This window comes from Peromyscus leucopus, chromosome 1 (assembly GCF_004664715.2).
Source record: "Peromyscus leucopus breed LL Stock chromosome 1, UCI_PerLeu_2.1, whole genome shotgun sequence".
Taxonomy (NCBI): domain Eukaryota; kingdom Metazoa; phylum Chordata; class Mammalia; order Rodentia; family Cricetidae; genus Peromyscus; species Peromyscus leucopus.
In genome coordinates this window covers 163214180-163235897 of record NC_051063.1, presented here as the reverse complement: position 1 = coordinate 163235897, position 21718 = coordinate 163214180, and the positions used below count along the sequence as shown (strand labels likewise).

Below are 21718 nucleotides of genomic sequence, written 5' to 3'. Positions count from 1 at the left end.
AAATGAAGCCTTAATTGGATACCATGGCTCACTCTCTAAGAATCTAATTAAACTCAAAAGACTAACGAGAGGAGCCAAGGTGGTGACTCAAGTGTTAAATACTTACACTGCTTCTGCAAAAGACCACAGTTCTGTTCCCCCAACAGGCAGCTCACAAAGCTTTCTGTAAATTCTAAGTGCTCCAGCACCCCCTACTGGCCTGTGCAGGCACTGCACTAATGTATGAATTTACACACACACACACACACACACACACAGAGAGAGAGAGAGAGAGAGAGAGAGAGAGAGAGAGAGAGAGAGAGAGAAACAAATCTTTAAAAAAAGGACCAACAATAATGGAACAAACCAAAGTTTCCTACATTGCTGGTGAAATTAAATAGTATGACCATTTTGTAAAACAGTCTGGCAGTTACTTTAAAAATTAAATATTTGCTTATAAGATTCACAGAAGGTACTACCGCATATCTTCTAAAATAAATGAAAGCACATGTTTATAAAAGATAAGCAAATGCTTCTGTCAGCTTTATTCAAATCAACTAATCTAGAGATAACAGAAACATCCACAAACATGTGACTGGACATACAAACTCAGACATAGAATACATAAAAGAGAATACTATTCAGCAAAGAAAGGAAATACTTACATAGAAAAGAGTACATTTGAATCCCATAAACATCTTGTCAAAGCCAAAGTAAAAAAGTGTACCTAATATGTAATTCCATTCATTTTTTTGAGACAGGATCTCCCTATGTAGCTCTGGCTGTCCTGGAACTCCATACTTACTGTGTAGACCAGGCTGGCCTAGAACTCACACAGATCTGCCTATCTCTGCCTCCCAAGTGCTGGAATCAAAGGTGTGCACCACCACTACCAGCAATTTGTGATTTCATTTATAAGGAACTCTACATGAAGAATGCCTCACTTAGTGGATGCCTGCTGTGGGATAATGCTCTTGTACACTGTAAAGATTTGTCACACAAATTGGTTTAATAAAATGCTGACGGGCCAGTAGCCAGGCAGGAAGTACAGGCAAGGTCACCAGACTAGAAGAATTATGGGAAGAGAAGGGTAGATTCAGGAATCACCAGCCAGACATAGAGAAAGCAAGAAGAGAATGTCATACTGAGAAAGGGTACTAGACACATGGCTAAACATAGATACGAATGATGGGTTAATTTAAATGTAAGAGCTAGTTAGTAATAAGCCTGAGCTACCGGCTGAACTATAAGTAATATTAAGCCTCCAAATCAATTATTTGGAAAGCAGCTGCTGTGTATTTGGGAACAGGCAGGCAGGAGAGAAACTTCTGCCTACAGATGCCCAAGGAACATCAAAGTGGGGCTTGATGTTTAAAAATAGTCTAAGCAGGTGACGTAGTACATGCACTCAGGAGGCAGAGGCAGGCGGATCTCTGTGAGTTTGGGGCCAGCCTGGTCTACAGAGTGAGTGCCAGGACAGCCAGGACTATACAGAGAAACCCTGTCTTGAAAAACAAAACTCAAATGGAAAGGTCTAGGTCATAAATGTGACAGCAGTGACACATACAAACAGCTCATTTTAAAATCAGTGCATTCTTGGGCCGGAGAGATAGCTCAGTGATTAAGAGTACTTTCTCTTCTCACAAAGGACCTAAATCCAGTTCCAAGCACCCACATGCTTGTTCACAACCATTTGTAACTGCAGTTGCTGAAGATCTGATGTCCTTGTCTGGCCTCCACAGGCCACTGACTGCAGGTAGTGCACATATACACACAGAAGCAAAGCACATGAAATAAGCATTTAAAGGTGTATTTTAAAATAAACAGATGCAATTAGTGTATTTTATTGTATATAAATTGTACCTCAGTGGATCTGATTTTCTTTTAAAAATCCAACATAACTATAACTAATAAGACATAAAAAGACTCAGACCACATGCACGAGTTCCAGGGTTCAATTCCCTGTATAAGCTCTTGCTGCATACAATTTAATTGTTTTTAGTGTATTCACAGAGTTGTGCACACTGTTAACATTCTGAACCCGCACTCCTTGGGACCCACCTAGTTTCCTGACATTATCTTTTGTGAAGGCCACTTCAAGAAAAAAAAAAACAACACTCCTCCCCTTTTGCTCCCCCCATCCCCACCCCAGGTAGCCCGCACCTTTCTCTCTGTCTCTCCCTCCCTCTCTTTCTTTCAAGCTTTCTCTCTCCTCTCTCCTTCCCCTCCACGGAAAATAAACTTGCCACATGGACATTGCGTCGGGTGAGTAACTTTCCACTGTCTGCCATACCCATAAGGCATGTCTTACCCGCTGGGGCACCTTGGTCCAAAACCCACCAAGGCCTCTAGCGCACCGTATCATTACACATACATCACCATTTCCTAATTTAAGAATATTTTCGCCAGGTAGTGCAGGCACACGCCTTTCATCTCAGCCCTAGAAAGGCAAAGGCAGGTGGATCTCTGTGAGTTTGAGGGCAGCCTGGTCTATAGAGTGAGATCCAGGACAGCTAGGGCTGTTACAGAGAAACCCTGCCTCGAGAAAACCAAAAAAAGAAAAGAGAGAGAGAGAGAGAGAGAGAGAGAGAGAGAGAGAGAGAGAGAGAGAGAGAGAGAGAAAGAAAAAAGAAAAGAATATTTACACTACAGGGTGTGGTGAAGTTCACTCTTAGTCCAAGCATTTGTCAGACAGGAAAAGATGGATCTCTGTGAGTTCAATGCAAATCCGGTCTACATAGTGAGTTCCAGGTCGGCCTAGAGTGAGACCCAGACTCAAAATAAATAAATAAAAATGAATAGAGTTTTTTTTTCTTCCTTCCTTCCTTCCTTCCTTCCTTCCTTCCTTCCTTCCTTCCTTCCTTCCTTCTTTCAACTAAACTGTAAAAGAACGCCCTACATATTCAGGAGCAATCAATCACTCGTTCACAGTTCTTCCTAAATCTGATAGCTTTTAATTACTAATATGGGTCATACAAATGGGTCATATAAACCCTACACTGTGGCTTACCAACAGAGGAAGGCAAAACGGGCGACCTATCGTCATCCTGAACATTGCTACAATGATTTCCGACGCCCACAAGCGTCCAGACACTGGGTGTGGTCTTTGAGAAATCATTTAAGCAACTTTGTTCCAGCAGACCAGTGCCACGCAGTTTCCGTCTCTAGACTACATTTCCCAGAAACACACGCGACGCCACACAACTTCCGGCGCCAACCTGGCCCCTACTGTCCTACACAGAAAACAGTGATTCCCTGATGTTGCCCGGTATCATGGATAGGGCTTGTTTCCACGATGTCAGCCCTGCGTGTTGTGAGAGTTTCTGTCCGAGCTTGTACTTGTTGTGTCTAGGAAGCTCGCTCACGCAATTTCAAGTGCGGAGCGAGCCCCTCGGCCTGCCTCAAGCAGTGCCCTGGCGGGAGTCCGAGAGTGGACTCCATTTTCCCCGCCAGGTCCCATCGCGGACTACATTTCCCAGAAACGTCCGCGAACTCAAGGCAGCCCCTTCTTTTGCCTGCGGGACCCTCGTTGTCCGGGGACGGAAAAGTGTGCGGTGAGCGGCCTAGGTCCTTGTTAGTGCGGCCCTGGGGTCTGAAGAGAAGTACCAGTCGGGATCCGAGCTGTCAGGCCTGTGGGAGTTGGTCTAGCTGGGTGAGCAGTAGCGAGCTCTTGGCTGTGTGTGAGTGTGACCTTAAGTGACCCTAGGGCGCCACGAGTGCGCGGGTCTGATTCTTAGGTTTCTCTGTGAACATACTCAGAGCCGTGTGTGCAGGTATACACATTTTCGTTATTAGTGTATGTGATTGGTAACTGCGCGGCAGTGTGTGTAGGTGTGATTGCGTCCCCGTGTGTTTGGCTGGATGTGTGTAACGGCATAACTTGTGTGTTACTAGAGAACTAGTAATTATGCCTGCATGACTGTTGGCTTGAGGGGACTGTGTGTGTGTATGCATATACTATGTGTATTGGGTGCTTGTGACTCTGTGAAGATGTTTGAGTGTGATTTATGTGAACTTTATGGTTGGAAGATGAGTATAATATTGTCAGGCTGACAGTATGTATATCTGAGAGGCTGCTGTGTTCTGTTGAGTGTGTGATTTTGTATAATTCTCATGTGGAGAACTGGAGGGAATTTTAACTATTGTGTGGCTCCGCAGTGAGTGTGTTATTGTGACCATTTGTAGCACTGTGCGGTTTTATGTGGTGTAGTTCACGTAAACGTGTGGATGTGGTTGTATCCTCAGGGTAGATGTGTTACTGTCGCTATTCGGCCATATGTTGTGCTATTGTTTGGGTACAATGCACAGCACAGGCTTTCAACCACTGTCTATCCTGCATTGCGTCAAGGAACAGGCAGTTTCATTTCTATCTCAATGTACCTCCGGCTGGCATCAGCAGTCTGTGTCTACCTAGATAGTGTGTTTCTTCCTGTGGGCTAATCAGGACTTTCTCACAGCCCTTCAAGGAGACTCTGCAGGCTAATCAGGACTTCCTCACAGCCCTGGAGCAAGCAAGCCTGAACGCTATCGATGCAGAATAGACTTCAGATTCAAATTGGGAAACTGAGTCAGTTGTGGGCTCCCATAGTAGGTGTAGGTGTGAGGCTATGTGAGATTCCTATGGTGAGTGAGTGACTGGAGTTATGGATTTGTAGGTGTGGGATGCCTCTGCCTGCCCAAGTGACTCCAGTTTTCTGTCCCAAGAGACCCCAGTGAGATGAGAACCGATTCCAGTCTTGGAAAACATAGGCTTCATTCCTTCTCTAACTCTAGAAATGCTCATGACAACCTAGACGTCTTCTCCCTGGGTGACAGGTATGGATCCAGGGCGACCTTTTATTAAATGGCTTAGTACCTTACAATTCCTTCTTTCTTCCCCAGCTCAGCCCCTCCAGAGGTACCCAGTGGAGAAAAGAGGAATGGCTGTGGACCAAGCCAAACATAAGGTGCAGTGGGGTTTCCTTTTTGCTTTTCTCTGGGATGGACTTGCGTAACACAGACTCATAAAGTGACCTGGTTCTTCAAATTTTCCCTTCATGAAAATGGTAGAAAACTCGGACATGGACACAAAGCCTGTGTTTGCTCTGACTTCATTCAGTATAATGGTCACATGTTAATTTAGGAAATAGATACTTCTAAAGTTTTTGTTTCTTTCTCAACACACATCTAAAACGTGGTTATTTTCAAAGAATTTCAGAATCAGGGTTGAGTTAAATTTCCACTACACAAAAATAAACTGTTTGATCAATTTCCTTCTCATGTTATTTTCAAGGATGGGATCTTTTACAGCATTAACCATTTCATATATTTCCACTAAAAATTATGCATGGCAGTAGTTTGGTGGTTGTTTGCTTTGTTTTGTTTTTTTGAGACAGGGTGGTCTCAAACTCCTTATGTAGCTGAGGATGACCTTATTCTTCTGATTCTCCTGCCTCCACTTCCCTGAGTGCTGGAATTATATGTGTGAGTCACCATACTTTAAAAAACAAGGTTTATATGTTTTCATTTTATGTGTATGATTGTTTTGTCTATATATATATATATATATATATATGTTTAGCACCTCATATATGCAGTGCTTGTGGAGGCCAGAAGAGGGTGTTGGATCCTCTAGAACTGGAATTATAGAAGGTAGTGAGCCACCATATGAGAGCTGGGAACAAAACCTGGGTCCTCTGCAAGAGCAGGAAGCATTCTTAACCACTGAGCCATCGCTCAGCCCCCAGTTTTGAGTCTTTTGTTGGTTGTGTTTAGCTCTGAGACAGGGTCTCACTGTGAAGCCAGGCTGACTTCAAACTTCAGATTCTCTTGCTTTAGCCTCCTAAGTACTGGGTTCCAGGAATAAGCAACCAAGTTCTATATAATGATTTGAGTTTTGCCTTTCTTGAAAAAATTCCATATTTCCTAAATGAGAGGCAGGCCAATTTCTGTGAGCTTGAGACTAGCCCCTGTTCTGTTAATTGAAAACTGTACAGTGAGACCCTTTTTCTTAAAAAAAAAAAAAAAAAAAAAGCTAGAGTAACCTTACTACAGATAACTGTATGTAGAGGGATGTTTCTGTCCTGCCAGCCAGCTCCCAAATAACCACGTGGAGACTTATTATTAATTATTAACTCGGCTGATAGCCTAGGCATTTTTCTAACTAGCTCTTATAACTTAACCCATTTCTATTAATTTATTTTCTGGCTCGTGGCTTTGTTAACTTTTCTCTGTACTGCCCATGCTGCTTTCCTGCTTTATCTGTGCCTGGCTCACGACTCTATATCTGCCTTTCTTCCTAGCATCCTCTCTGCCCCCCAAATCCTGCCTAGCTATTGGCCATTCACTTTTATTAAACTAATCCAAGTGAAAACTCTTCATAGTGTACAAAAAGATTATTCCACAACAGCTATAGATTGGACATTGGTTTCAGTTTTTAAGTATTATCAAAAGGTTACTGTAGGCAGAGTTTTCCTGTCCTGCAGCTGCTCTCAAATAACACTAAGAGGCTTAATATGAATTATAAATGCTCGGCCAGTAACTCGGGCTTGTTACTAGCTTGTTCTTACATTTAAATTAAGTCACATTTCTTATCTATGCTTTGTCACATGGCTCATGGCTTGTTACCTCATTTTATTTTCTATTTTTTTGGTTTGTTTTTTTGCTTTTTGAAACAGGGTTTCTCTGTGCAGTGCTGGCTGTCCTGGAACTCACTTTGTAGATCAAGCTAGTCTTGAACTCACAGAAATCTGCCTTCCTCTGCATCCTGAGTGCTGGTATTAAAGGCGTGCACCACCACCACCTGGCTTGTTACCTCATTTTCTACACACCCTCTTCCTCGGCAGCTGGCTGGCTGGCTGGTGTCTCCCCTGACTCTGCCCTTCTTCATCCCAGTTTCCTCAGTTTGATTGTCCAGCCTAACTTTATCCTGCCTTGCTATAGACCACTCAGCTTCTTTGTTAACCAATGAGAGTAATACATATTCTAGTGTACAGAAGGATTATTCCACGGCATTTCTCCCTTTTGTCTAATTAAAAAGGTTTTGGCTGGACAGTGGTGGCACATGCCTTTAATCCCAGCACTCAGGAGGCAAAGCCAGGCAGATCTCAGTGAGTTCAAGGCCAGCCTGGGCTACAGAGCAAGATCCAGGACAGGCTACACAGAGAAACCCTGTCTCTAAAAACCAAAAAAAAAAAAAAAAAAAAAGTTTTAACCTTAACATAGTAAAACTATATAACAAAACATTTATTAAGAATGGCAATTACAGTATCTAGTATATTTGTATTTCACAAAATTAAATACTCTATCATTTATCTTATCTTTGTGAGTCCAAACTTTTGTATCTAATTTATCTTTTACCATAACTAAGGAAAACTATAACTACCTAGTCTTCAACTCCATCGAAGACCCCAGAAGGGTAAAATATTACCTAACAACAGGACATCTCACTGCCTGGACAGTTACCCAAAGTTCTTCTCTAACGTTGGGGCGTCTAACTGTGGCCTATAGGCCTGGCATATCTGACAGTTTCCTGTAGAACAGGGAATTCTGAAGAACTGTCCTACCTTGTCTTGGGCAAAAATTGGTAGTCACCTTTCTTGCACAGTGCTGGTCCAGTTTGGACAGTAACTGTCAGCAATTGAGGCAAGGGCAGTTTCTTTGCCCACATGACTAGCTTTTGCCATTGAAGAAAGCAAACTCCATATGGAGTTTTTTTAATGCCCATCATCTTATCTGAAGTAGATTGGTGCTGCCAAGAGCAAATATGTCTCACTGTCATGAAAAGCCTTAGGTTATTAAACATTAAATGCCATATTCTCTATGTCTTTGAAGTGTTTTAAGACCATCTATCTATATAAATATATCTTTGTATGACCTTGAAAACATACCTAACATGACTGTAAGTTTGAATATTATAGATGACTATTAATCTGTATTTTTAATCGTACATTTTTAAATGAGCTACATAAGCACAATACCCCAAACAAAAGTAGAATATATATATATATATATATATATATATATATATATATATATAATAAAATTAACTTTAAATTTGTATCAATAAACCAAAATCTTTTTTTGGATTAAAGTAGATTTAATAATCTACTCTTTTATCCTATTATTTCTGATCCCCTCTTTTATTTTTAGAATGAGATCCCTGAATCTAACTCCTTTGTTCAGCTTTTTTCCTGACCATTACCAATAACAGCTTGTAACCAACTCTTTTTAAATGATAATAAATATCCATAACCCATTTTGGGGGGAATGTGGGCATAGTTTTCTAGACTACTTCCTGCTGATTCGGGGAGCTGGTAATGTTTGAGGGGACCTTGAGAAAAATCAGAATAATTGTTAAGTCTTTGCTGTAGTATATTCTGTGTGGCTGGGTCATCTCGGTCAGTAGCCTGGAAGCTATTCCGGATGCTGGATCCTCTGGACCATCTTTTTTTTTTTAATTTTTTTTTTCATTTTTGCATACCAACCACAGATCCCTCTCTCATCCCTCCCCCCACCCCCCTACCCCCACACCTTTCCCCCACCAACCCAACTCCAACCCCCCCCTCCAAAAGGGTAAGTTCTCCCATAGGGGGACAACAAAGCCTGGTACATTCAGTTGAGGCAGGACCAAGCCCCTCCCCACTGCATCAAGGGTGAGCAAGGCATCTGACCATAGGTAATGGGCTCCAGAAAGCCGGCTCATGCACCAGGGATGGATCCTGATCACACTGCTAGGGGCCCCTCAAACAGACCCAGCTACACAACTGTCTCCCGTATGCAGAGGGTCTAGTGCAGTCCCATGCAGGCTCCACAGCTAAGTTTGTGAGTTCCTATGAGCTTGGTTCAGTTGTCTCTGTAGATTTCCCCATCATGATCTTGACCCCCTTGCTCATATAATTCCTCTTCCCTCTCTGACTGGACTCCCAAAGCTTGGCCTAGTGCTTGGTTGTGGATCTCTGCATCTGCATCCATCAGTTACTGGATGAAGGGTCTGTGACGACACCAATCTGATTATAAGGGTAGGGCACTTCAGGCACCTCCTCCATTATTGCTACTAGTCCAATCTAGGGTCGTCCTTGTGGATTCCTGGGGATTTCCCTAGCACCATGTTTCTCCCTTACCCCATAATGTCTCCCTCTATCTCTTTCATTGCTGTCCCACTCCATCCCTCCCCCAGCTCGACCCTCCTGTTTCCTCATGTTCTCATCCCCCATCCCCTCTCCTCTATTGCCCCCCCCCCCCGCCCCCAGTTTACTCATGGAGATCTCATCTGTTTTCCGTTCCCAAGGCGATCCATGCATCCCTCTTAGGGTCCTCCTTGTTTTCTAGCTTCTCTGGAGCTATGGGTTGTAGTCTCATTATCCTTTGTCCACTTATGAGTGAGTTCACACCATGTTTGTCTTTCTGAGTCTGGGTTACCTCACTCAGGGTGAGATTTTCTACTTCCATCCTTTTTCCTGGGCCATCATTTTCACTGGTGTCTGATCTCCTTGCTGTGAAAATATATAAAATTTTAAAGGTAACATACATATCTGTATTAGTACAAGTATAGATTATCCATTGTATACAAGTCAGTCAAAGATGATTTTTTGTTATGTGTTTGAGCAGGTAAAATATACATCATGTGTCTTATAGTTCTTTTAAATTTATTTATTTTTTTATGTTTGTAGCCAGGATGTTTGTTTCAGGTGGTCTTTGTCAATCAAACATGATTTTCCTTAACCCAGAATGAATCCATAGCCTTTCATTTCCTGTGGAAACAAAAGCATAACCTCTGCCCCAAAGTAACATGTCTTTTGACTTAAATTTTGACGTCAAGATTTTTAAAAATATATAGGTTGGTTTAATCCAGCAGTTTCCATAATCCAAGGTCTCTTAGCAGCCAAAAAATTCAATGACAACACAATAACATACAGGATCCAGACTCTGTGTGTATTTCCTATCTTTAATGTGGCTTATTATATTTCTTATTACTCTATTCCTTTTTAAGGGCTTTTTCTACCCTTTTTCTTTTCTCTTCCAAGCCTACATATATTTATAAACAAACTGTAACCTGTTTAGAGGTTGTTTCTGTCTGAATCTGTCTTTACTGTATATCTGTAACCTATTCTGTCTGTATGAGCAAAAACCCTAAACCTGCCATGCAGTATGCTGGCAGTGTCCTCAAGCCCCCAGGCAGTGGCTAGGAGAAGCCTCTCTGTGCTGCAGCCCATGTGAAAGACTGCTGGACCACCACACCGCTTAGCTCATGGTGGCTGGAGGCCGGCTCCATCTCACAGGCAGCTGTTGGGAAATGTGTCTCTGCATTGCAGCTGGCATGAGACTGTGAGACTAGGAAGCTGCATCTGGCTGTTTTTGTGTGTTAAAACCTTTTTAAGACCTTTTGTCTTAAAATACACTAGATGGTGGGCACCAGGTTGCTTTTAAAATATCTTTACAGGTATCCTGGTATACATATGAATATTTTCCTAAGCAGTCAGGGAAGGACTATATGGTATGTATGTACCAATTTATAATATGGTTTTTGCCAATTAAATTTTTCAACAGTTGTTGATAAATATCTTCATTCTGGCTGCTAACTTTTGACCCTTGGTATTGCAATATTGGATAAATCTAATGATAGAATGATAAAAGGTGATTTAAGAATAATCACATACAGGGCCAAGGATGCAGTTTAATTGGTAGTGTTTGACTAGTTAGTTTATACACAGCACTGGGTTCAGTTCTCCAACACCACATTAAGCAGCTGTAGAGGAATGCACTCCTATAATTCCAACACTTGGAAGTTAGAGGCAGGAAGACTAGATGTTCAAGGTCATCCTTGGTTACATAGTGAGCTCAATACCAGCACAGACATATGAGATCCAGTCTCGGGGTGGGGGGAATGTCTGTCAGGATGGCTCTGCAAATAGTGTGCCTGCAGCACAAATCCTAATTGGTCTTAATAAAACCTGGAGCCAGATATTGGGGTAAATGCTGGGAGATCAGAGAGACAAAGGAACAAGCCACAACCACCTCTCACCTCACCGACTCCTCAGCTGAAAGGACTGAGCTCCTGTCTCCTCTTGCCTTATTTTCCTTTTCTCCACCCAACCATATCACTTCCTATGTCAACCTCCCTAGCGCTGGGATTAAAGGCATGTGTGCCTCCCAAGTACTGGGGGCAAAGGCATGAGATCCCAAGTGCTGGGATTAAAGGTGTGTGCCACCACTGCCTGGCCTCTATGGCTAACTAGTGGCTGGCTTTGACCTTCAGGCAAGCTTTATTTGTTAGAGCATACACAAAATATCACCACATGTGCCTGCTACCAAGTCTGATGATCTGGGTTCAGTCCATATGACCTACATGTTGGAATGAGAGAACTGGGATTCCCACAGGTTATTCTCTAACCTCCACTCATGAACAAAATAAAAATGTAATTTAAGAAGTATAACATACATTTTGAAAGTATAGAGGAACAAGCTGTCGTGGGATAATTTTTTTAAATGCACACATTTGTTTAAGCAGAGTTCTCATCTGATTAGGAAGTAGAACATCACCAGCACTGTGGAAGTCCTGTTCTTCTCTACTTGCTATCTACTTCTCCCAAAGATAACCTTTATTTTCTTCTGTATCTGTCAATTAATTTTACTTATACTCTATTTTATGTAAGCAGAATCACAGAATGTCTATTCTTTTTGTTGGTTCCTTTTGCTTGGCATTGTTCAGTACTATTGTAATGTCCTTTAAATTTCATTGTACAAAGTCAGATAAGGTGGGACCTATAATCTCAGTACTCAAGAGGCTGAGGCAACAGGAACATAAATTTCAGGCTACATAGTGGATCCAAGCCAGCTTGTGCTGCATACAATACCCAACCTCAAAAAACAATTTTTCTTTGATTGTGGACTATATATAGCACAGCCTATTCCATTATTGGCATTTGAGTTGTTTTCAAAGTAGGATTGTTATGAACAGGGCATTTTGTGTCTTTTAGTGCACATATGTTATGTGCTTCTTTTAGGTATATCCCTAGTAGTCAAATTGCTGGCCCATAGGTTGCCATGCTTTCCACTAGAAATGATGCTGACTTTCCAGGTGGTTGTATCAGTCTCTGTTTCCAGGTGCAATGTGTGAGAGCACACATCAAGACATGAAGTTTCCCTAGAGAAAAAGAATAGCTCATAATAAAAATAGCTGGGGGAGATGGTATAAACCTTTAATCCTAGTACTTGGGATGCTGAGGCAGACAGATCTCTGTGAGTTCAAGGCCTGCCTGGTCTACATAACAAGTTCCAGGCCAACAAAGGCTACCTAGTGAATCCCTGTCTCAAGTTAAATAAATAAAATGCAATGTCATATAAAGAATAGTGTAGTCGGATTTTTCTTTGGGCTGCCAGCTCACAAATAATGACACAGAGACTTATTATTATGAAAGCTTGGCCTTAGCTTAGGCTTGTTCTCAACTCGCTCTTTTAACTTAAATTAACCCATTTATATTAATCTATGTTCTGTCATGTCATGTTACCCGTGTTCCATCCTGCACCCTGTTTCCTCTCCGTGTCTTGCTGGCAAATCCTCGTGCCTAGATTCCTTTTTCCAGTTTCTCTCTCTCTACCCAGAAGTCCCACCTATTCTCTCCTGCCTAGCTATTGGCCATTTAGCTCTTTTCTAAATCAATCAGAAGGCATCTTAGGCAAAGACACATCTTTACAGTGTAAACAAAATCCTGCAACAGTATAGATAGTATTTGTTCCATATTCCCACTAAGAATTCTAATAAGGAAAGTAGAGATAGTTATTCTCTGACTGCTTTAAGCATTTATTATAAGACTGGTATAGTTTCTAGGGTATTTCTTTCCTTACCCAGTCTTATTTTCTCAAAACCTCCCCTGTGTACCAAGTCTTTCTCTGTATCACCAGCTCCCAAATAATGACACAAAGACTTATGAGAGCTTGACCTTAGCTTAGGCTTGTTTCTAACTAGCTCTTACAACTTAAATTAATTCATTTCTATTAATCTGTGATTTGATGAGGTGGCAATATGAGTCACTTAGCTGGCAAGACCCATGAAGAAGCCAAAATCATGTCTGCAAACTAGTGTTTTCCAGTGAGAGAATGGGAAATGGGGTTGATAGTTCCAAACATTGAAAGATTTCCTAGCTGTGAAATGAGGCTGTGGAATCATAATTAGTGGCTGTTATGGACCTCTGAGACTCTTGTGGCATTTATAAAACATGTTTAAGTTGAAGTCCAACAGGAAATGTGGGTCATATTGACTTTGTATATGAATCATTAGTTTTCTTTATCTCAGAAATAAGGACAGTATGATAATGGATGGTTCCAATTAGTCTGGCCAGTGTATATAAGCTGTTGAGATTGTACAATTGGAAATCAAAACATTTAGCCACCAGAAAAATAATTATATTAATAAGAAACTATTTGTTTGTTTGTTTGTTTGTTTGTTTATTTTGGTGCTGAGGATTGAAAGCAGGGCTTTACCAGTGAGCTACCTCTAGTCCTATTGTTTTGAGACTTGACCTCACTATATAGCTAAGACTGACCTTGAATTCAATATATAACCCAGGCTGAGAGCTCAGACTCCCAATGAGTCCCCTTGCCCCAGCATCCCCGAGGCTGGGGTTATAGTCATGTATCAGCATGCTTGGCTTTCTGTCATCTCTTTCTGAATGAACAGAGCATCCAGAGGTACTGGTTCTTGGTGACATCAGTATAATGGCCCATTTGCTGAACCCCACAGCACAAGCACCAAAGTTTTGGAAGTAAATTTTGTGTTATACAGCTAGGGTGTGTGTTTGTTATTTCAGAAATCGATGGTGTTCAGTGACGTGTCTCTGGACTTCTCTCAGGAGGAGTGGGAGTGCCTAGGCCCTGCTCAGAAGGACTTGTACAGAGATGTGATGTTGGAGAACTACAGTCACCTGCTTTCAGTGGGTAAGAACACCCGTGCCAACAACTCGCCGTTCTCTGGAGTGTCTGCTTCTTCCTCAGTGAATTTCTCAGCTGCTTCTCAACTTTGCCACCTGAATTCCTGCTCCTTCTTTGCAAATAAATGGTTTCAGCTGGGCTGAAAAGAAGCCTGGGAAACAGGCAGCTCCAGCGGGCTGTGGCTGAAGCTGCTTCTTCGTTTTTTGGCTATTCCTGTTATGGCATCTCTTGCTTGATGATCGAGGATGGATTTGTTTCCCACAGCATAACCGTGTTCCATATCTTTTCTTGTAAGCAGGACTTCACATTCCCAAGCCTCAGGTGATCTCTTTATTGGAACAAGGCAAAGAGCCCTGGATGATTGGCAAAGAGCTCACAAGAGGCCTGTGCTCAGGTAAGTGAGAAACACTCAGCAGAGCAGTGCCTGCAGGGATAACTCGCTGCTGATTGAAGAAACAGCACCTTTGAGATGTTATTTTGGAAGTTTCTGCCAAGAACCTGGGTCTAGTGAGAAAACCAAGTTCTTCCAAAAACATTTTTTTTAGTTGCATATATTTATTTATTTATTTATTTATTTATTTATTTATTTATTTATTATATGGGGTGAATGTGTAGAGGTCAAAGGACAACTTCCTGGAGTTGGTTCTCTCTCCATCATGTAGGTCCTGAGGATCAGACTCAGGTCATCAAGCTTGTTTTTGCTTTTACGTAGGTACAGTTACATAACTGGCATCTCAGTCTTTCCTCCATCCAGAGGTCAGATAGGTGAAATCCCAACCTTCTAAGGAACTGAGTATGTGTGGTGTATGTCAGAAGAGTACATGAATCCTCTGGAAAAACAGTCACAGGTAGTTGTGAGCTGCCTTGTGGATGCTGGGAACTGAACCTGGGTCCTCTGCAAGAGCATCATATTTGCTTAACCACCAGACCATTTTTCCAGAACAAATCCTGAGGCTCTCTGAGTCCTGTCTTGAACTGCCTCAGTAGCAGTACAAAGATATTGCTGTCATTCAGAGTCCCAAGGGCTTTTGAAGTTCAGTGGCAGAAAACTGGGACAAACACCAATGTGGTACTATATGTTTATCATCCTAGCTGTAGGCAGATTTTTCTGTCCTGCATACCAGCTCCCAAATAACCACACAGGACTTATTATTAATTATGAAAGCTTGGCTGACAGCTTAGGCTTGTTTCTAACTAGCTCATAACTTAAATTAACCCATTTCTACTAATCTACTTCTTTTACATGGCTCAGTTATCTTTACTTTGTAATGCCCATGCTGCTTGCTCTGTGTCCCTGGTGTCTCTGCCCTTCTTCCCAGCATCCTTTCTGCCCCCCAAATCCTGCCTAGCCATTGGCTGTTCAGCTCTTATTAAGCCAATCAGAGTGACATCTTCACAGTGTACAAAAAGATTATTCCACATTTCCCCATTTTTGTCTAGATAAAAAGGAAAGGTTTTAACTCTAATATAATAAAACTATATACAGTAAGAATGATTATCAGGTAAGCATACAGTGTCCAGTCTACTTGTAGGTGGCATACTTAGAAATAGTACTCTATCATCAATATTGATAAACTAAAAAGGTTTATACCAAAACAGTTTTTATTATAACTTGTATTACCATCTTAAAACAATCTTTTTAGACATCAAAACAGTTTTTTAGATAAACAATTTAAACTTTTATGTCTCTCAGCCTTATAAATTTTGCATCTCTTATGTAAGTTTCTTTTCTGAATTTCATAATAAGGAAAACTGTAACACTATAATTATCTAGTCTTCCGTTTCCATCAGCAACCCGAAAAGAATATATTATTACCTGAGTAAACAGGAAGTGCTGAGCAAGCAACTTCCAAAACTATTAAGAAATGACAGAGACATCTGGCTGCCTGGACAGTCACCCAAGGTTCCTCTGTAACATTGGGACATCCATCTTCAACCTACAGACCTAGAATATCTAGCAGACTTTTCTGTGAAGCAGGACATTTTTGAAGGACTGTCCTATCCTGTCTTGGCAAAGTTTGTCAGTCGTTTTGTGTGTGTGTGTCCTACTTGTCCAGTTTGGACAGCATACTGTCAGCAGTTGAGGTAAACGCAGTTTCATGCCTAAATGCCTAGCTTTTGCTACAGAGAAAGTAAACTACAGTTGGAGGTTCTTCAACGCCCCTTATCCTTTTTTTAAGTAGATTGGTGCTGCCAGGAGCACTTATGTCTCACTCTCATGAAAAGCCTTATGTTATTAAAACATTAAAATGCCATATTCTGTAGGTCTCTGAAGTGTTTGTAGACCACTGTCTATTTAGAATATGTCTCTGATTGACCTTGAAAATATACCTAACATGGCTATAAGTTTGATTGTTATAGATGACTAACTACTAACCAGTATTTCTTTATTATCCTAAATAGCTTTCAAGGACTAGAACTTTACATGTTTAAATGAGCTGCATAGATGCAATACCTTAAACAAGAAATAGAAACATCTGATACAGTATAACAAAAATAACCTTTAATTTGTATTAATATACAAAAATATCTTAAACAAGAGTAGAAACATAGACACAGTATTAAAAAAAAAAACCCTTAAATTTGTATAAATATACCAAAATCCACACCATTGTAAAATATTTGAGACTAATGGTTGTTCAAAAGTAGACTCAACAGTCTACCTTTTTATCACATCATTTTTATATTATATCCCCCTTTTCCTCTTCAGAAAGAAATCCCTGAATCTTATCCCCTTTGTTTTGCTATCTCCCTGACCATGACCAGTAACAATTTGTAAACAACCCCTCTAAATGATAACAAACATCCATAACTTATCAAATGATCAAAACCACCCATCTGATCTCTTGGGAATATGGGTGTCATGTTCTCTCTACTGCTTACTATTGGTGGGGGTACTGTATCTTTACAGGACCCAGAGAAAATTGGTATAATGTTCAAGTCCTGGGAAAGCTAGCTGTTGTCTAATCTTGGTGTGATGGGAAAATGTAGGGATTATCTGAAGTCTGGCTGGAGCAGTCTATGAGGCTGGACCATCTCAGCCAGCAGCCTTGAAGCCCTTTTGGATGCAGAACTCTGAGGAAACCGCAACAGAGGCATCTGAGAGGCTGGGTCACCTGGGCCACCCATTTTCATTGGTGTCTGGTGCCCTTGCTCTGAAAACATAAACGAAACATACATATCTGCATAACACATGTATGGACTGTGCGTAGTATGGACTGTGCGTTGTACACAAGCCAGCCAAAGACATTTTTTATTTTATGTTTGAGCAGGTAAACACATCACCTGTCTTGTAGATTTTCTGGGTTTACGTCTTTATGTCTATAGTCAGGATTTTCAGGGTATCTCACCGCATCAAATCTGAGCTCTATCAACCTTGAATGAATCCACAACCTTTTGTTTTCTATACAAACAAAAGCATAACCTCTTCCCCAAATAACATATTTTTGACTTCCATTTTGAAGTTGACATTTTTAAAATATATAGATTGCTTTAATTTAGTAGCTTTTATAATCCAGTATCTCTCAGCACTATTGTTTGCTCATCAGCAATCAAAAAATTTAAAGCCAGTACAACACCATACAGGGTCCAGAATCCCTATGTATTTCCCAAGTCTACGTGGCTTATCATTTTTATATTTATTTTTTCTTTGAAGATCTTATTCATAAATTATTATTTTTTTAAAGATTTATTTATTTATTACATATGCAGTGTTACATCTGCATGTATGCCTACAGGCCAGAAGAGGGCACCAGATCTCATTACAGATAGTTGGGAGCCACCATGAGGTGCTGGGAATTGAACTCAGGACCTCTGGAGGAGCAGCCAATGCTCTTAACCTCTGAGCCATCTCTCCAGCCCCATAAATTATTTTTTCTATGACTGTCTGTATCCATTTTCTTTTCTTAAGCTTACCGCACATTTTTTAACACATTGTAACATGTTTAGAGTTTTTTTTTTCCCCATGTGAACCTGCTTTACTGTGTATCTGTAATGTTTTCTGTCTTCATGAGCGAAACTTAAACCTCAGAGCTTAGCTCATGGAACGCTGGCGGCTCAAGCAGCCAGGAGACATGTCTCTGTACCACAGCTCACATGAGAAACTATAGGACTAGGAAGCCGAGTTTGGCTCTGGTTTTGTGTGTTTGGAACCTTTTCTGGTTCCATTGGACACCATTTGTAGCAAGTCTGCTGTCCCACCAGCCAGCTTCCAAATAACCACACAGACTTATTAATTATGGAAGCTTGGCTGATAGCTTAGGCTTGTTTCTAACTAGCTCTAATAACTTAAAATAACCCATTTCTGTTAATCTACTTCTTTTATGTGGCTTGCTTACCTTTACTTTGTAATTAATGTCCATATCGCTTGCTCTGCATCCTTGGTATCTCCACATTTCTTCTTCCCAGTGTCCTCTCTGCCCCGAAAATCCTGCCTAGCTATTGGCCACCCAGCTTTTTATTAAACCAGTCATAGTGACACATCTTCACAGTGTACAAAAAAAAGATTATTCCACAACATTTCCCCTTTTTGTCTAAATAGAGAGACTGAGACAAGATAATCCCAGAGTTTAAAACCAGCCAGAGTTACATACTAAGACCTCACATCTCAGGGAACATTTCTTTACTCCTAGCACTTGGGAGGAAGAGGATCTCTGAGTTCAAGGCCAGCCAGGGCTAGGTAATGAGACCCTATCTCATTATCTAGCCCCAAAACAAATAAAAACCAAATTTATTATTTGTTATGCCACAAAATATCCAATAATCTGCCGTATATGTATGAATTTTCATGATTTGTGCCCAATGCATTGTTTTTTTTGTTTTTTTGGTTTTTTTTTTTTACTAACTTCTCCAGACTATTCCATATTAAAAATAATGGTTGGTAACTTATTTCCACCATGCTCTCCCTATGCTTCCACATTATATCTTGTTAATTTCCCTGTGCTCTTCTCCATTTTTCACATTAGACCAGTGATTCTCAACCTGTGGATTGCAACCCCTGTGAAAAATCTGTCTCCAAAAATATTTACATTATGATTCATAACAGTAGCAAAATTATAGTTATGAAGTAGCAATGAAAAGAATTTTATGGTTGAGAGTCTCCACAACAGGAGGAATAGTATTAAAGAATTGCAGCAACAGGAAGGTTGAGAACCACTGTATTAGACGGATCTCATTTAATCTCTATGATATTTACCTACTAGATAGTATATTCCCTTTAGCTTTAGTTTTTCAATTTCCATTATGAAAGTTTTAAGTTTTTCCAAATAAGAGGGGAAAAGAACATTTGCTACTTTCTTTCCTTTCAGCTCTGGAGTCAATGTGTGAAAGCAAGTTATTATCTCTAAAGAAGGAAGTTTATGAAATAGAATCATGCCAGAGGGAGTTAATGGGACTTAAAAAGCATGGCCTTGAGTACTCCAGTTTTAGAGATGTTCTGGAATGTGGAAGCCAATTTACAAGACAATTGGGATATCAAAATGGTCATTTAAGTGAAGAAATACTCAGTCCTGAATATATGCCCACATTTGTTCAACAGACTTTCTTTACCCTACATCAAATTATTAATAATGATGAGAAACCCTATGAATGTAAGAAATGTAGAAAGGTCTTTACTCAGAACTCACAATTTATTCAACATCAAAGAATTCATATTGGTGAAAAGTCTTATGAATGTAAGGAGTGTGGGAAATTCTTCAGTTGTGGTTCACATGTTACTCGACATCTGAAAATTCATACTGGTGAAAAACCCTTTGAATGTAAAGACTGTGGGAAGGCCTTTAGTTGTAGCTCATACCTTTCTCAGCATCAGAGAATACACACTGGTAAGAAACCTTATGAATGTAAGGAATGTGGAAAAGCCTTTAGCTATTGTTCAAATCTTATTGACCATCAGCGAATTCACACTGGTGAAAAACCCTATGCTTGCAAAGTGTGTGGGAAAGCTTTTACAAAGAGCTCACAGCTTTTTCAACATGTCAGAGTTCATACAGGTGAGAAACCTTATGAATGTAAGGAATGTGGCAAAGCCTTTACTCAGAGCTCAAAACTTGTTCAGCATCAGAGAACCCACACTGGTGAGAAACCCTATGAGTGCAAGGAATGTGGGAAAGCCTTTAGTAGTGGCTCAGCCCTTACAAATCATCAGAGAATCCACACTGGGGAGAAACCTTATGAGTGCAAGGAATGTGGAAAATCCTTTACTCAGAGCTCACAACTTCGGCAACATCAAAGAATTCATGCTGGTGAGAAACCATTTGAATGTCTTGAATGTGGAAAGGCCTTTACTCAGAACTCACAGCTTTTTCAACATCAGAGAGTCCACTCAGATGAAAAACCATATGAATGTAATAAATGTGGAAAGGCCTTTAATAAATGCTCAAATCTTACCCGACATCTGAGAATTCATAGTGATGACAAGCCTTAAGAAATACGGGAAGACAGTAATGATTCAGACCTTATTCACCATCAGGGAATTCATGCTCATGAGTAATAAAAATTCATATTTGAGAGTTACTTTCTTTGACATGGCCTGATTAGGTATTTATATTTTCAATCCAAATCGTTTTAACTATAGATTATGAATTCTAAGTCTACATTTACACTCTTCCCACACACCAATGCTAGTTGCTTAATAGTTCTGTATTTCTCCATTGCTTGGGGATTTGTCATACTGTTGTTCATATTTTCTTATATTTTTTAGGACTGTCTTTTGTTTTCTAAACTGTTTTTTGTGCTTGTGCTAATATTACAGTGTTTTAATTGTGTAACCTGTAATGACTTTAAGTTCCTTGTGGAATTCCAATGTTGTATTTGAGGCAACAATGTCAGTCTTTTTGCTGTGTTTCATGAGCTTATTTTTATTTTTTATTGTAAGTGAAAAAAATGAGAAAACTAGATAATCCAAAGCGCAAACGTCAAAATGAATTGCTATATTGATTGTAGATGACGATTATCAAATTGGTAGAACTAATTCTGCTGGACGTTGCTTTCTAAAGACATGTAGTCATGGTATTGTGTTCTGCTTTTATCATGCTAAAAAATCATAATAATTGCTTTTCTAGCAATACAAAGTTTAATGACTTAGTATCTTTTTTAAATGACTATTTTTCATGTTATGGTTGCTTCTAAATTTTTGCATTTATAAAAGCTGTCTCCAGTAATATGACCCCAAACTAATATTTAGATGTTTGATATTTTGTTCCTTTTAAAACCAAAAACATTTCTTTTAATGCTGAATTTATTCACATTTTCTCCTTGTATGCTATTTTGTTCCTTTTCATTAACCCTAATCCTAATGTCATGCCCAAAAGGTAATTACAGTTAGCAAAGTGTTATTTTTCCAGATTTTTCTTATATATGTTATTAGTAGTTGTTCCTTATTTTATATATGCAGTCATGTGTATGCATTGGTTTGCTGTGAGAATCCAATGAATTCATCTATTCCTAGAATACAGTATAGGTTTAATAAAAAGTTTCTCTTGTCATTAGCATACTGTTTCATAATTTCCTTTATGATTTGTGGAAAGGGTGTGTGTGTGTGTGTGTGTGTGTGTGTGTGTGTGTGTGTGTGTGTGTGTGTGTGTTGCTGGGGATAGAGACCAGGGCTTTATATGTGCTAGACAAGCACTCTATCACTGAGCTATGGTCCAGCCTCTCACTGGTGAATTCTTGGTAAGTGTTTTATTGTTAACTCACTTCTCCTAGCTTCTGGGACATACTTCTAACTGCCATTTACCTTTACCAAAATTTGAGGATTAATGACAGAAAAAGAAATAGTTATATGAAGTAAAGCCTTTCCTCTACCATTTATTGAATTACAAGTAGGAAAGGT

General features: G+C 40.1%; 1 protein-coding gene across 1 annotated transcript; it reads left to right on the top strand.

Annotated features, from left to right (window-relative positions):
* The first annotated feature begins 3457 nt into the window (after positions 1-3457).
* Positions 3458-21374, top strand: LOC114681691 (zinc finger protein 383). The gene is made up of 5 exons (XM_028855350.1): positions 3458-3631; positions 4861-4925; positions 13767-13893; positions 14183-14281; positions 19194-21374. The coding sequence occupies exons 2-5, from the start codon at positions 4899-4901 to the stop codon at positions 20309-20311; spliced, it is 1371 nt and encodes a 456-aa protein (XP_028711183.1). The 5' UTR covers positions 3458-3631; positions 4861-4898; the 3' UTR covers positions 20312-21374.
* Positions 21375-21718: the final 344 nt, after the last annotated feature.

Bases quoted from the DNA above. Each gene is read 5' to 3' on its own strand.
- LOC114681691 (XM_028855350.1), top strand. From the start codon at position 4,899: ATGGCTGTGGACCAAGCCAAACATAAG. The intron at 4,926-13,766 runs GTGCAGTGGGGT...TTGTTATTTCAG, and splicing joins TGGACCAAGCCAAACATAAG to AAATCGATGGTGTTCAGTGA. The intron at 14,282-19,193 runs GTAAGTGAGAAA...CTTTCCTTTCAG, and splicing joins CACAAGAGGCCTGTGCTCAG to CTCTGGAGTCAATGTGTGAA.